Raw genomic sequence first — 17,050 nt, 5'->3', positions numbered from 1 at the left:
GTGTGTTGTGAAGGAAACTAATGTACATATAATACAGCTGAAAAGGTAGGATGGGACCATATTGTGAAGGAGCACAGTAGTTAATATTTGATTCTGGAGGTAACAGGGAGCCAATAGAAATGATTAATTAGGAAAATGACATGATCCAACCTTTACTTTAGGGAAATCACTTTGGCAGCTGAATGGAGGATAGATTGGAGTGTGGAGAGGACTGAGGCAAATAGAATGATTAGGAGGGTATTGTAATAGTCAACAAGAGGTTTTGGGAACTTGAACTGTGAGTGGAGAGGTGATCAGTTGTAAGAAATGTTGTAGAAACAGAAAAGATATGATTTGGCAACTGTCTGGATAACGTGTGGTGAGTCCCAGTGTCAAGTCAAGGACAATACACTAAGGTTGAAATCTTGGGGGACTGGAAGGGCAGTAGTGCTCTTGAAAAAGAGAAGGCAGTTAGGAAGATATATGACTTGGAGGAAAGGGGGAGAAAAGAGAATGAGTTCTGCTTTGGACATGCACAGTTTAAGATGCTTGCAGGATATCTAGTTTGAAATGTTTAATAGGAAATTGGTGATGCAAGCCTGGAGCTCAGGAGAAAGATCTGTCTGTATCTATATCTGTTTCTCTTAACATATGTAAAAGAGATATATATTTTTTAAATTTAGGAATTTTCTTTTTGTTATTATGAACTTAAAAATATGAAATGTTTCACAAAATACATGTCATTCTTTTTCAGGGGTTATGCTAATTTTTTCTGTATTGCTTCAATGTTAGTATATATTCTGCTGAAGAGAACACTGCATACAGGAATAGTTACATAGTATTCTTAATGAAGAGTATGAAACAGTAAAAAATTGAGAAAACTTTTTGTAAGCTTGTGGGTTCCTTTGGTCTGAAATAGAATATTGTTGATTTCCCACCTGAAATGGGGAGTAAAATGGAGAAAACAGGCAATTTTTCAGCTTCTCCTAATATAGCTATCACATTCTTTTGTTGGGAATACCATACATCTCATGCCAATAAAGATCTCCATCTTTATTAAATCCTTCCAAAATATAAATAATCATTATTTTCCTCACATTCCATTTTGACTTATCTCTATATGAGGCAGCTAGTTGGCACAGTGGATATAGTGCTTAGCCTGGACTCAGGAAAACCCTAGGTCAAAACCAGCCTCAGATATTTACTAGCTATATGACCCTGGGTAAATCACTTAACCTCTCTGCCTTTCTCAGTTTCCTCATCGGTAAAATGGGGATATGACAACACCTACCTCACAGGATTGTTGTGAGGAACAAATGAGATAATTTTTGCAAAGTACTTCACACAGTAAGGTACAAAAATATTTGCTTTCATCCTACCAATATATACCTCCAATTTTCAATTGATCATGAGTTAGATGCTTTTTCTCTCATGTGAAAATGTGCCAGATAGCCTGTAATCTGCAACTGCTCAACTTTACATTGGGACAGGGCAGTGTAAGTGATGGGCCATGATCAAAACTACTAACTCTATATATTCTGTTTATGGATATATTCAAGTCCTACCAAAATACATCAAAACACACACACACACAACCACACACACATACACATAGTATTTCCTTCATGGAAAAAGAGTCACATGGATTTGTTGATAATTTCACTCATTTTCTTTTAACCTGAACTATTCTAGCCTTAAAGAGTATTATAAATCCCTACAAGTAGGATTAATGAAAATTAAGTCTGAAGTAACTGAACTGTAACTTGACTCAGTGGCTCCATTTCTGAGAGTTAAAAAAGGGTTGGTCTAGAGTAAGGCTTATAGACCTGGGGTACACAGATTAGGATGTTTATGGTTCGGGATTTTTTATGTTTTGATAACTTTATTTCAATATAATTGGTTTCCTTTTTAATCCTATGTATTTTACTTTTCATTTTGGCATGGGGTCCATAGGCTTCAGCAGACTTCAAAAGGAGTCTATGACAAAAAAAACGTTATGAACTCCTGGTTTAGAGAAAAAAGGTTGTTATTAAATGATAGAAATGGGGTCAGTTAACCTTTCTTTCTAGCAAAGCAACAGTGTTCTAGCCCCAAACTCCCGAGCACACAAATCTTAGATCTAGTTACACATCAAAAACACCTATCAAGAGCATTCCTCCTTTGCTTTGTGATCCAATCTGAGGCAGCTAAAATGATATAACCTACTTATAGCATAACTCTCAAATATACCATTGATAACAGAAAAATCACTGGAAAGGCAAAGTTAGAAAGGAAGAAATCTGTCCTTTTCCCAAATTTTCAAAGTTAGTGTTACTTACACAGACTTTTCATACTTTTTGTATAGCCAAGATATCTTAAAGAAGATGTCTGGTTTGAGAAGGAGAGCTTGCCACGCATCAAAATAGTTCTGTATTTTGACCACAATGGCATTTTCTGAAAATAAAAATGAGAAACCATTTTAGGTAATATGTAAGTCAAAGTAGGTTTCTTTGAACATAGCATAATCTCAAATAGCAAGCTCTTAGCTACCTATGGTTCTCTATTAGGCAAAGCATTGTCAATTTAAATTTTAGCCTAGTGAGAACCACTACATGAATCAGGCTTTCAATTATTTAGTTTGCCTATCTATGTGTCAGTATTGGCCAAATGAACTAGATAATTGCCAGTTCTCCACTTTGGGGACCAGACCAGAGTCTCACATATACCAAAGGACAAGCCTCCATAGTCACACAATTCAAACCCATGCTATTCTCTAGGAGAAGAGTGGAAATCAGTAGTGGTAGGAGGCAAGGTACCAGGAATGGTTCCCAAGATAAGGAATGGCAAAGAACCACCATTCCTTCTGCTGCTGGGAACTGCAAAATCTTTACTTCACTTGATGCTGTTGAATAAATGCAACCACAAGGTAGCCAGATCTACACAGCCCACATTACATAATAATATGTTAAGAAAAACCATGCTTTTCTCAAATTTCACCAGGTCTCTCCAAGACAGGCTGAAATATGGGGTTGATGATTATTTGGTAAATTACCTGAGTAGACAAAGGAATGTAAATAATATGTCTGGTATTATTTGGGCTTCCTACATTCATGAGATAACTGACAATTCTTCGTTTCCTTTTAAATGTCCTCTACAAAATGAAGCTTTTACCTGACTTAATTTTCAGGTACTTATGAGATCTGAGGCTATTCAGAATTAGGTAATTGCACATGAGGTTCCCTGTCTCAGGAAGGTTTGGATGGGACAATGGCATATAGAATTCAGACTCTCAGAGCTGGACAGAATCTTAGGGGTCATCTAGCCTGCCTCTATCCATAGCACAATCCCTTCTGGAGTGTCCCCAGCAGGTGGTCATGTGGTTGTGCTCTGAAGGTCTCCAGTGAGAGGGAACCTGAGCCAGCTCTTCCTGTACAGGATCAGCACTAATTATTAAGAAGCTTTTAGTTTAGAGTTGAAATTTGCTTCTCTCTAATTCTTATAGGTTCTGACCTCTGGTGCAAAGCAGAACAAGTGTAATTCCTTTTCTAGATGATAACTCTTCAAATCTTTTCAAATAACTATCATCCTCTCTCTTCCTCTTCTTTTCTCTTCTGGGCTAAAAATCCCCAGTTTCTAGCTTGTCGATATCCTTTTGAAAATGTGGTGTCATCCACGGGACACAATAGTTTAGATGTGGTACAGAAAAGGGCAGAGTATACAGTGAGACTTTCAGTCTCATCCCTTTGGCCCCTGCTTCTGTTATTGCAACTATGATTGTCGCAGGTTTTTTGTTTTTGCTAAAATGTCACATGCTACATAAATGTAAGATACTATCCATTTCATATCATATAGGTATAGTTTTTATATATTTTAGAGGATGGGGAGTAGGTATTTGCACATATGCAACCCCTAAATAGTTAGAGGTACATAAAAGTTCAACTTGGTTGGCAGCAGGCTGTCTTAACTAACAAATTGAACTCACTTGTTTGTTTTTAGCCTTTGGCCAAAATGGTATCAGTTTTTTAACCAGATGAAATGAAATTCTGTTATGTACAGAGAAATATACCAGGCCTGAATAGAGATATAAAATAAATAGATGGCATAGTTCCCTTTCCAAAAGAGCTATATGGAAAGTGAAACACATATACTTGGAAAAACAAAACCCATAAGATCAGTTAAATATATAATCGGGGGCACATTCATTAACAGAACATATTTACAGGAGTCTTCTCCTATCTCTCCCTTCTCCTTGCAGAGGGTAGAATCTGGCTCTCTCATCAATAAAAGGACAAAGTATAATGTGACAAGAAGAAGATTTCCAGTACCATCCAGAGGAATCCCTAAGAAGAGGATATTGGAGGTATCCAACATAATGCGTCTCATGAGGTTCAGCACATTGACATAACCCAATTCATTGGTGACGTCCTCCAGTTTGTCCAGATGAATTACAGTTGAGTTAACACAAACAGCCACCATGCGCACAAGGCCTGGCCCAGACAAAGCTAAAAAGCACACATATATAAAATAGTCAGTAAACCAGAATTAAAACAAAAATAATTAAGTTAGGTGAAGTCCACAGTCCAGAAACAGAACCGATGACTCTCCGTTGCTCTATGGCTTGAGCATATCTAGTACTCTCAGTTTTTGCCCAATGTGTTAAAGAGCTTGAAATACTCTTTAAGACAAACTTTTGGCTCACTTACAAATGGTGGTCTGGGGAAGACGTGGATTTAAGTAGATGTTTAAATGCTTAACATTTGCTCCAAAAGGCTGGATCAACACAGACAGAAGGAAGCTGAAAGTGGAGGAAGGAAATGGTGTATTCTATTAACGCAGATAGAAATCCAGAGTCTAGGATATTTCAAGGGGAAAATTCCTTAGAAGCAAGAATTTTGGCCCTATTTCCTGAAACACTCATTCCCTGAGCTTCACTTCACTATCACTACAAAGCACGTGGCCAGATCACCAGACCGCCACAAATGAATGTTCTGCTGGGGCAGAGAATAGACATGAAACTGTCACCTTGAGGGATGAAAGATAGTTTCATCAAGAAATGCAATTGACATCCAGTGATCACTTAAAAATACCAGTGCATCAGTTTAATTTCAATAGGCAATGTGAATTCACTTAATCTCTCTCTGTCTCTCTCTCTGTCTCTCTGTCTCTCTGTCTCTCTCTCTCTCTTTTGCGGGGCAATGAGGGTTAAGTGACTTGCCCAGGGTCACACAGCTAGTAAGTGTCAAGTGTCTGAGGCCAGGTTTGAACTCAGGTCCTCCTGAATCCAGGGCCTGTGCTTTATCCACTGCACCACCTAGCTGCCCCTTACTTAATCTCAGAGAAAGTTAGGTGGGGGTCTAATTTTGTGGTCAGTTTGCAATCTACTCATCTTTTAGGCTTCTTGCAGGCCTAAGAACTTGTCAAGAGGAGTCTGATAATTAACTTAAAGTCTTATTAGCATTTTTTGTGCCAGGAAAGTTGTTTTATGAAGGCTAACTACTCCTAATAAGTCTGAGAAAAAAGCACTGAATTTAGAATCAAAGAACCTGGGTTTGGAAATCCTACCTTTCATTATTATAGATATGACTTTAGGTAAATCACTTAAATTTTCTGGACCCTATTAGTTTCCTCATCTTGAAAGTGAAGGCATTGGACTAAGTGACTTCTAATAGCTCTGAAAAGGCTAAATCTTTGATCCTTTTTGACTTGGATGATCCTGGTGCAAGTGGAGGGGGTGATTAGCATAAGGTCTCATAAGGAAAATACAGGAAATATATTCCCTTTTTCCCCTCATAGTCTGTGCATTCACTTTGATCAATGTAGCCACCAAAGAGATTCATTTCCCTCAACATGTGTCAGGTCTGGAAGAAGGCAGGGCTGTCTTCAAGGATAGTGGTAGTAGTTTCATAATTCAATAGCCATGAGGATGAACATCTGGGTGAAGGGCTCACTTGACACTTGGACACTTTTCTCCTATTCTAGAGGTCATGCAGTGGGGTCTCATCTACTATATAGGTCATCTAAAAGGGAAACAACTATCTGGCATGGTACACTACAGTTATACCTATACAACATCTGAATGTGGGAATAACCACACAAGCACGGAGTCATGGTCAAGTAGAACACTGTTTTGTTTTGGACAGAGGCATTGAGGAATGAGTCATACAAAGGCTTACCTATCTTAATGTTTACCTCAATGGTTAGTAATGTATACTCAGAATATCCCAGTTTACTATGAAACCTCGGGTGGCCCAGGGCATGAGTGCTGGATTGAGAGTTCCTAGGCCTGGACTCAGGTGCTAACTCTACACCATGATTGAGACTTTTGCAGGGAAGGGAGCATATGTGTGATTTCACAGATTTTAGTAGCTCTTGGTGAGGAATTTCCCTTCCCAGTAGCACCTTCTTTGCAACATTTAGTCTTAGACATTTGTCTGGGACATTGAGATGATCAGTATCTTACTCAGAATCACACAACCAAGATGTCTCAGAGGTAGGATTTGAACAAAGAAGGGATATATCTTTTAACCTATTTGCTTCTCAGTTTTGTCATACGTAATATGAGGAAGTTAAGATTATATCACCTGTAATGTCCCTTAGCTCTATGACTTCTATGATGTCATCCTTGAATCTATCACTGTCAAGACATCTGATCAATTCAATCAAGCCTGTTGTTTGGCATTGTACAGAAAAAAACTTTTTAGTTTTTTCAAACAGTTCTAGATTAAACTAACCACACATGCAGAGACTCTAACTGTCCTTTGGTCCTATGAAGGAACCACTCTGACCAAGAGAGAAGAGTAAAACTCAGTTCACAAAATGACAAGAGGATTGAATAGAATTGTCAAAATTCACCCACAGAGGGGAAAAAAGAAAGTAAGTATGTAAGCCTAGAGGAACTTGATTACCTTTTGTAAAGAAAGGTCGAATAACTTTCCAGAGAGCTGGGTTGTTATTAAATATGACCCCATTTTCATGCATTCCAATACACTGTAACCCAAGTTTGCTTCCAAACCTAGAAATATAGTGACTATGTTTCATTATATGGAACATACTTGAAGACCTGAAAAGAAAGAAAAAAAATTTAAAAAAATTTTGTTAGGAAATGGTCTTTAACAAATATAAATAATCTTACAAATATGAACTGATTTATAATATGCTTTCTGTCTTTTACACAGCTGTCAAAGTGATTTTCCTTAAGCCCAAGTCTAACCATGCCACTCCCCTACTCAATAAACTTCAGTGGCTCCCTATTGCTTCAGAGCTAAACTATAAACTCCTCTGTTTGGCATTTCACAACCCAGCCTTAACCCATCTTTTCACACTTATTATTCATTACTTCCTTCCCACACTTTATGGTCCAGGCAAATGGGCCTTCTCTCTTCCTCAGATACAGTAATCTATTTCCTATCTCCATGACTTTGTACTATCTGTCAGCCATATCTGGGATGAGTTCTTTCCTTACCTTAATGTCATGGATTCCTGTTCTTCCTTCAGGGCATAGCTTAAATACCACCTTCTACACAGAGCCTTTCCTGATCCCTTCCAACTTCTAGTGAGTGATCTCTCTACCTGAGTACCCTCTATTTAATTATCATGCATTTATTTGGTAACTAGTTATATGTGTACATATTATCTCCCTCTTAGAGAATAGTAATGGGTGTAGAAATTTTTTCTTTTTCTTTTCTTTTCTTTTCTTTTTTTTTTTTTGGTATTTGTATACACAGCAGCTAGCACATCATAGTAGGCTCTTAATAAATGCTCTTGGGGCAGCTAGATGTCCCAGTGGATAAAGCACCATCCCTGGATTCAGGAGGACCTTAGTTCAAATCCAACCTCAGACACTTAATGCTTACTAGCTGTGTGACCCTGGACAAGTCACGTAACCCTCATTGCCCCCCCCCCCGCCCCAAAAGCTCTTGATTGATACTGAAAGTTCAGTTAGTTTTTTTTAGAACACACCAGAAAAATATTTTATAATACTAGATAATTGTAAAGAGATGTAAAGAGCTGAGAAAAGAACAATAAGATGAAACGCAAAAGATCCTGGAATTTATCCCAGGACATTTTAGTGGATAAAAAACCAAACCAAAACAAACCCAAACTTTCAGAATGCTCCCTGATATGTGCAAGATGATGATGTCCTGCCTCCCTTTAAGTTTTCTGACCGATTGGAGATTCCTGTGCTAAGACAACTGAGAAGATACTCTATCCTTCTCCCTTTCTTATTCATTCTATTTCTTCTTTTTTCTTCCTTTCAAAATGGATCCCCATCACTGACCCAAAGATTCAATCTGCTCACCTCAAAGAAAAGGGAGAACCTGAGGCTCAATACTACCAGAGTCATGAGCCTCTACCTTTTCCCACACCCTACAACCAGTCACACCTATACACCTTCTCCCCACCCACACCCCCATCCCATTCTAACAATCCCATTCTTCTGTAAAAAAAAAAAATAGAACAGGCAGTGAGCAGACTCTCATGTGACTAAGAAGTCACTGTCCCAGTCTTCTACCAAAAGTTGTCCCCCTAAGGCCACCCCCTCCCACTCATAGTTTCTAATCAAGTTTGGTTTCTTCTGTTCAGTTTTGAGATCAATTTTGAAGAATGATAAAGATAGGTAGAAAGTAAGAGAAGGGAAAGAGGGGGCCTTTGCCATTGTTGCAGTGGTAGTCATCATATTTCAGCCTCTCCAGGTTGAAGAATAGTTAAGGAATTTTTTCCTGTTACCTTGGCAACTTGCCCTGCCTGGTGGCTCACAAGCTGAGCTGGAACTATATCTGGAGGAGCTGTCTCATGAGCTATGCTCAACAAGGACAAGGTGCCAAGATTCCCCTTGTGACTCATTGGTTATAGAGTATTCTCTCATAGTACAGTAGGTGGTTCATGATAATGGCGCTTGGGGGCAGCTAGGTGGCACAGTAGATAAAGCACCAGCCCTGGATTCAGGAGGACCTGAGTTCAAATCCGACTTCACACACTTGACACTTACTAGCTTTGCGACCCTGGGCAAGTCACTTAACCCTCATTGCCCCGCAAAAACAAAACAAAACAAAACAAAACATAAAAACCCACAGAAAACAGAAACAAAAACATGATAATGGTGCTCATGTCCATTACATCGATAAGAACTTGATCACTCTGTTGTAGCATGGTAAACTAAAATAAAAATAAAACAGAGCAAGGGCAATAACTCAAGTCAATTTTTTAAACAATGGAAACTGGGGCAGCTAGGTGTTGCAGTGGATAGAGCACCGGCCCTGGAGTCAGGAGTACCTGAGTTCAAATCCGGCCTCAGACACTTAACACTTAGTAGCTGTGTGACCCTCAGCAAGTCACTTAACCCCAATTGCCTCACTAAAAAAAAAAAAAAATGGAAACCACTGTGGCTCCATTATTTTCTAATCCAAAGTACCAGCTTTTACCAACTTTCAGTGCTTAGGTTGACTCCCTGCTTGATGAAGAAATTGAGAGAAAAAATAAATTACTGGGGACAGCTAGGTAGTGCAGTAGATAGAGCACCAGCCCTGGAGTCAAGAGGACCTGAGTTCAAATCTGACCTCAGACAAGACACTTACTAGCTGTGTGACACTGGGCAAGTCACTTAACCCCAAATTGCCTCACCAAAAAAAAAAATTACTGTGGGCAAGAGGTGGTGTCAGAAGTAAGCTCCTTGAGAGTAGGAATTGTTTCATTCTTTGTGTTTACATCCCAGTGGCTTAGTACAATGGCTAACACATAGTAAGTTAAGAAATGCTTGTTGATTTATTGACTGATTGATTGAAAAGTTGCTGTGGGAGAAGTTAGTCGATCTGTCTTCATATAACAGCTCTGCTCTGGCTGAATCAATCAATTAATCAGTCAATAAACATTTATTAAGCACTTACTAAACAGCTCTACCAAGGATGAAGGCTAAATCCCCAGAATGCTCAAGGACACAGCTTGACAACAAATCAGGCTAAATGAACCGGTAGACCCAGTCTTTGGCCCGTTCCCCCAACCTCCACAGAGGAAGGTATCCTGAGATTGGTCAGTGTCAGCAAAAAGCAGGCACTTCTTCCACTGGATTGGAGATGTGACAAAGGGAGTTAGAGCATGGTCAGCTCTCCAGGACCAGAGTAAAGTGAAGAATGGGTGTAGTGATGCATACATTGTGAAAAATGGATATCATATCTGTGTGTATGTGCACGTGCATGTCTCTTTTTGTGTTTACTGTACGCCCTAGGAGTTAACTTCCTAGCAACATTTCACATATAGATTATTTCTTTCAGGAATCCATTATCATTTTGGCTGTAAGACATAGACTAAACAATATATTGATGAGAACAGTTGTCAACCACGAGATACTTATCCTATCTTGGCATTATTAGAAACAAATAGCATTTAAAGAACACAGTGAGGGGCAGCTAGGTGGTACAGTGGATAAAGCACAGGCCCTGGAGTCAGGAGGACCTGAGTTCAAATCCAGCCTCAGACACTTAACACTTACTAGCTGTGTGACCCTGGGCAAGTCACTTAACCCCCATTGCCCCACAAAAACCAAAACCAAAAACAAAAACAAACATAAAGAACATAGTTAACCCCTCATCACAGCATTATTACCCTTAGGACAACACCAGTGTCTTTCTTTTTTTTTTCTTTGTTTGTTTGTTTTTGTTTATTTTGCAGGGCAATGAGGGTTAAGTGACTTGCCCAGGGTCAAGTGTCCAAGGCCAGATTTAAACTCAGGTCTTCCTGAATCCAGGGCTGGAGCTTTATCCACTGTGCCACCTAGCTGCCCCTGACAACACCAATTTCAACATTAATAATAATGATACTGATAATAATAGGTAGAATATATACCTACATATCCATATATCCATACACACATATATGTATATGTGTGTGTGTGTATATATATATATATATATGTATGTGAGTATATATATATATGTATGTGTGTATGTGTGTATATGTATATATATATATATATATGTTTGGAGATTTTCAAAGCATTTTATATGTATTAGCTTGTCTGAACCTCAACACAACTGTGTGAAGTAGGTGCTATTACTATTACCATTTTACATTTGAGAAAACTGGCTGAGATAGGCTAAACAGCATTAAATCACATCGATATAGGTAGTTACCTATGTCTTTTCAACAGTCCTTATCACACACGTGGACATGTTTTTATTTGACAATGTAAACTGAGAGGTGTTTTTTTAACCTAAATTATACAGATACTTGCCTAAGCCTCAATTTAAGTATGTGCTATATAATATATAAGCCTTAACGATTTCATTCTGTTCAATGACCCACACTGAAATGTTTCACTTAATAAAAATTTGAACGAATAGCAGAACAAATAAGGGAAAACAGGATTGTTTTTACATAAATAACTGAAGGCATAGGTAAGCTACAGTTTAAATACAGGTGGACCAAAAATCTTTCAGAAAAAAAAGATTTCATCTTTCAATCAAAGCACTCAATGTTCAAGATAATATTCTCTTTCCTTCACCCCAAATAAACTAATGCATTAAACCATTCAAAATTTTGTAAAGTTTTTTCTTCTCTTTAACAAACAAATAAAGACAAAAAATTCTTCTACTTAATTCTAGGTTCTTCCTTCAATATAAGCAGTATAGCAAATAGCCTAAAACTATCGTATCAAATGGAAATGCTACCCTATAGTGGGGCTGGAAACCTCAAAATACAGAGGTCAGAGATCCCAGGTTTATTTGCTGCAAGCTCCAATATCTCTCATAATCATAGCAGAGACTTGGTGGGGGATTCTCTGCTCTCAAAAAAAAAAATCTAAAATACCCCCCTCCCCCCAAAACCTAAAATACCCCCCTCCCCCCAAAAAAAAGAGAAAGAAAGAAAAAAATTCATGTATAGAGCAGAATACAGCAAGAACATGTCAGGACACTTTCTGAATATACAACTTTTTTTTGTAACTTTTGTACTGGCTAAAACTAAATAGCTCAGTGCAATTCTGTCAGGGAATTGTTGGTGATTTTCTTGTTACCCTTAAGTTTCCTTCTGTCAATAAATTGTGCTATTGCCTAAGAATAATGGCCAATAGAGGGAGCTAACATCTTAAAAATGCTGAGCAAGAAGCTAAACTTTAAGAATAAAGAACAAAAAGGGGAGGGATTGTAGGATTACAGTTTCAGAGCAGGAGCTCTACCTTAGAGCCACTCACAGTCCACCCTTTTCATTTTACAGATAATGGAACTGCAGCCCAATTTGGGGAAAGAGCTTGTTCAAGATCATGTTGTCAGTAAGCACTGGAATTTACATTTGAACTGAGGTCTTCTAACTTCACATCAAACACTCTTTCCTATGAAGGAACTGGCAAACACCATATTGTACTCACTGCCTCTCGAGTCAGAAAACTTGGATTCAAATCCTACCTCTAATGTGTACCACCTGTGTGACTTTGCAAGTCACTTCAGGTCCCTCAGGTTTCCTCAACTGTAAATGATGGAATAAAATTAGATGGTCCCTGAGATTTCTTATGGGTCTATATCAATTATTTATAACCATTTTTATTTTTATTTTTTATTTTTGGTGTACACACACACACATACACACTGAACTTCTTTTAGTGGAAGATGAATATTAAGTCATGGACAAAGTTCTTGAAATGAAAGCATTTAACATGGCTGGATCATGTGTTTGTGGTTCAGCTCTATGGGCCACCCCCACCCACCAGGTCCACCCACAAGACTGTCTCCTGCCTTATGCCTTTGCACTGGTTATGTTCTATACCTGGAACCCTCCTCTTTCTCACCTCCACTTCTTGGAATCTGTTTCCTTATGAGACTCAGCTCAAGTTCTGCCTTCATCAGGAGCCCTTGCCTAGTCCCCCCAACTTCTAGTGCCTTCTCCACTAGGGACTGTATATACCCTTTTAGACAGTATATACATGATCAGTATAAACATAGTATATGCAGTATATAGTCAGTCAATAAACATTTATTAAGTACCTACTGTGTGCCACACATATATAAATATACACATGTTGTCTACCCTGTTAAAATATAAGCTGGGGCAGCTAGATGGCACAGTGGATAGAGCACTGGGCCTGGATTCAGGAGTACCTGAGTTCAAATCTGGCCTCAGACACTTAACACTAACTAGCTGTGTGACCCTGGGCAAGTCACTTAACCCCAATTGCCCTGCAAAAAAAAATAAGCCCTTTGAGGTCAGGGATTGCTTTGCTTTTGGCTTTTTATCACCAACACTTAGCACAGAGACTGATACAGAGTAGGAACTTAAGTGTTATAAAAGTGCTAGCTTTCCTAGCCATCTAGGTAGCAGAGGGGATAGAGCACTGTGCCCAGAGTCAGAAAGACCTGGATTCAAATCCAGCCTTACACTCTTCCTAACTGGGTAATCCTGGGCAAATCATTTCACTTCTGTCTGCCTCAGTTTTTACTGTAAAGTGGATAATAGGACCTTCCCCGTCCCCCCCCCCCCCACTCTGGGTTGTTATGAGGAACAAGTGAGAAAATATTTATAAATTTGGCACAGAGTAGGCATTTAACAAATGCTTATTCTTTCACTTAACTGTAGATGGTCTCTCAACTTAAATGAGTCAGACGAGTTCCAATTTGCATTAGTGGAGGGAATTTCCACACCAAGAGGCCGTGAGTAATCCCTAAATTCTCTGCCCATCCAAACCCCCTTCACTGCTCTTAGAATATACAAAGTTTGTGGAATTAGTCTTATTTTTTAATACTCTTAATACATTTCCAATGAGACTGGGAAGGAGACCCACTTAGCAATAAATGAACAGATCAACCCAGTCCATTTAAAATCATTCCAAACCAATTCTAAGCCTGCTTTAAGTCTCTATGTTTGATATATCCGCCTTTCTGTAATGACAGAAAGAGTTTCCAGAAAGTATTTCTATTCCTACCTCAGCTATATAGCAAGTTGGGACTAATTTGAACTGGGCAATTGGGTTACCTACAAGTTTAGCCATAGCTTCCATGCAACCTTCAAACTTTTCAAAAGAGGAAAAAAAAACCTAACAAAATTTTCTTGCAAAAAGAAAAAGCCGTCTGGTATCAAAAGGGGGTATTTTTAAGATGTACTAGCAGCTCTGGATAAGATTTGGAGGATAAGCAGAAAAAAAAGGGAATTGAGCCAAACACTTTAAACCCAGGAAGAGTCTGCCCTCAACAATGGGTTGTTTTGTGATTGTGTAACTGTGAAGTGATTTAAGGCAACTTAGTGTATATGTTAAGTTTGGGCAAAGAGGACAAAGAGGGAAATAGGTTGGGGGTGGAACAAGGAGGCTGTGAAAATATCACTGCTTGAATAAACTTCCCTGACTTAATTAAAGTTTGCAGGTGCATAAATTTAGAACTAGAATGGTCATCTAGTCCAAATTCCACCCTTTACCGATGGGAAAATTGGGTATCCGAGAGGTTAAATGACTTGCTTAAGATCACACAAAAAAGTAATGGCTTTGTTGTAGCTAATAGAACTCTTCTTCTAATGATGATGCATAAGTTATTTCTCTAAATATTCCTTAAAAAGGAATAAAATTGTGATGCCTGCAAGTTTGTTTCTTCCAAGAGTAGTGCTGTCTGCAATTGACTTCAATAAATACCCTAGAAGTGGAAGAGGTCTATTCAGGGAGTAAATACTTGCCTTGATCTTGATCTCTGCTGCTGGGCTAATACTGCCCTCAGAGACCTGTCTTTGTTTGTTTTTTATCACTTTCCGGGGTTCATTCTTTCCCCACAACTGTATTTTTAAGTAAATCTTCTTTTTTTTTTTTTTTAATTTTTGGCGGGGCAATGGGGGTTAAGTGACTTGCCCAGGGTCACACAGCTAGTAAGTGTCAAGTGTCTGAGGCCGTATTTGAACTCAGGTACTCCTGAATCCAGGGCTGGTGCTTTATCCACTGCACCACCTAGTCGCCCCCTTAAGTTAAAAATTCTTCTTTAAAAATTGATTGAATTCATCGATTGAGACCAGTAAGAAAGCTTCTCCAGATCAATACAGAAGGGTAGGTAATTCTTCAATTGCAAGGGTTACCTGGCTGGAAGCTCTCTCAGCCATTTTATTTGTTTTGGTTTTTGTTTTTTTGTGGGGCAATAGGGGTTAAGTGACTTGCCCAGAGTCACACAGCTAGTAAGTGTCTGAGGCCGGATTTAAACTCAGGTTCTCCTGAATCCAGGGCCGGTGCTTTATCCACTGTGCAACCTAGCTGCCCCTTCTTAGACATTTTAAATTCAGAAACTGGCACCTTTCTTTTTAGAAAGATTCTCCCCCCATGAAAGGCCCTTGGGATTTGTTCAACACCGTTGAACTGTGACTCAATTTCCTCTAGCCCTTGGGAACTTGTTAGATATCATCAACTCAGGTCAAGAAACCTTGAGGAGAATGGGTCCATTTCCCCTGTTTGATAAGGGAAAAAGGTGGCAGGGTAGGCAGAAGCCCAAATAGGACAGGCAAGGCATTGGGTAGGCAAGAGTGGCTAAATGGTGAGAAGTAGGAGATTGAGCAGGCTACAGTAAGTTTTCTCATCTACCAGCTAAGGCTCCAATAGTGAAGAGGGCATTCTTTGTTTGTTTGTTTTTTGCGGGGCAATGGGGGTGACTTGCCCAGGGTCACACAGCTAGTAAGTGTCAAGTGTCTGAGGCCAGATTTGAACTCAGGTACTCCTGAATCCGGGGCCAGTACTTTATCCACTGCGCCACCTAGCTGCTCCCAAAGAGGGCATTCTTAAGCTATCTAATTGCATAAGTGGAGAAATTAGTATAATTAAGTGGTCCAGATAGAAAATTTGTTTCAACTTCACCAGAACTCTGTCCAAGGTAGGAGGAAAAAAAAGGACAAAAATCAAATAGTATGTTTTGGCTACTAACGTGCTGTAGAGTCGTCATTTTCATTAGATTATATAAACATCATCTAATGGACATTTCTAGATGCTCTACAAACCACCTGAATGTAAAAGAAAATAATCCAAATAGTCAAAGACTTGTAGACCAAGCTCAAATATCAGGATATTTCATAATTACACCCTATCCCCAGTTTTCCTTCAAATGACTAGTTTAAGGAAGATAGAGCTAAATTCCAACTTGAACATTAAGTGATTCTTTTAGGCTATGAAGGTCTTATTTAGTACACTTAAATAACAATTTATTAATTGTTAATTAATTGTTTATTAATTGACCTGTAAAAGTAAGGCAACTAGCAAAAGTGCTTTACTTACTGTGTTGGTTTTTTTTAAAACAGATAGGATTTCATGGTCATAGGAAACTCTAAAAATGGGGATCAGCACTTGCAACTGTTCTTTGAAGCTGCTGTGGCACTAAGAGGATAAGTGACCACCACCCTTCTCAGAATAATATTTTAAAATGCATAATAATAACAATAGCTATCATTTATATAGTGCTTTGAAACTTGCAAAGTGTTTTATAAATATTTTCTCATTTATCCTCACAACAATTGTGGAGGTTAGATTCTATTATTATCCCCATTTTATAGATGAAGAAACTGAGACAGGAAGCAGTTAAATGACTTGCCCAGAATCAGATACCTAGTGTGTTTGAGGACGAATTTGAACTTAGATCTTTTTGACTCCAAGTCTAGTACTCTATTCACTGTGTCAATTAGCTGCTATGAGATTTTGAAAATACATAAAATACATTACCAAATAAACCAATTATATTGAAATAAAGTTATCAAAATATTTTAAAAACAAGTACATAGACTCCAAGTTAAAAACTCTTGGAGTAGATGATATCTAAGGTCCCTTATAGGTCTCCATCCACGATGACTTGTTTTTATATCACATTCATTTATCAGCCCACCTCTTCAAATTGAACCTTTCATTGAGACAAAGAAAAACAATTAAGCAAAAGTATCTGATAATAGAGGTCAGGTCTGACAATATTCTGCAATATAATATATATATTTTTTTGATGGGGCAGTGGGGGTTAAGTGACTTGCCCAAGGTCACACAGCTAGTAAGTCTCAAGTGTCTGAGGCCAGATTTGAACTCAGGTACTCCTGAATCCAGGGCCAGCACTTTATCCACTGCACCACCTAGCCGCCCCCTGCAATATAATATTCTTCCCTGGTAGAC

At 38.6% G+C, this 17,050-nt stretch overlaps 1 protein-coding gene and 1 non-coding gene across 5 annotated transcripts in view; both read right to left on the bottom strand.

The window, feature by feature from the left end:
- LOC122740021 (aromatase) overlaps positions 1-17,050 on the bottom strand; it is a 53,483-nt gene that overhangs the window by 7,709 nt on the left and 28,724 nt on the right. For all 4 annotated transcript variants that reach the window (XM_043981791.1, XM_043981789.1, XM_043981790.1 and 1 more), the window contains 3 exons: positions 6,864-7,018; positions 4,284-4,460; positions 2,298-2,412 (listed from right to left, as the gene is read on the bottom strand). In XM_043981791.1, the coding sequence (XP_043837726.1) occupies positions 2,298-2,412; positions 4,284-4,460; positions 6,864-7,018 (447 nt within the window). The remainder of the gene's footprint in view (positions 1-2,297; positions 2,413-4,283; positions 4,461-6,863; positions 7,019-17,050) is intronic.
- On the bottom strand, positions 690-793 carry LOC122744961. The gene has a single exon (XR_006355286.1). It is a non-coding gene; the product is annotated as a U6 spliceosomal RNA (small nuclear RNA).

This window comes from Dromiciops gliroides, chromosome 2 (assembly GCF_019393635.1).
Source record: "Dromiciops gliroides isolate mDroGli1 chromosome 2, mDroGli1.pri, whole genome shotgun sequence".
Taxonomy (NCBI): domain Eukaryota; kingdom Metazoa; phylum Chordata; class Mammalia; order Microbiotheria; family Microbiotheriidae; genus Dromiciops; species Dromiciops gliroides.
The sequence above is the reverse complement of the archived record's forward strand: the minus strand, read 5'-3'. Positions and strand labels throughout refer to the sequence as shown.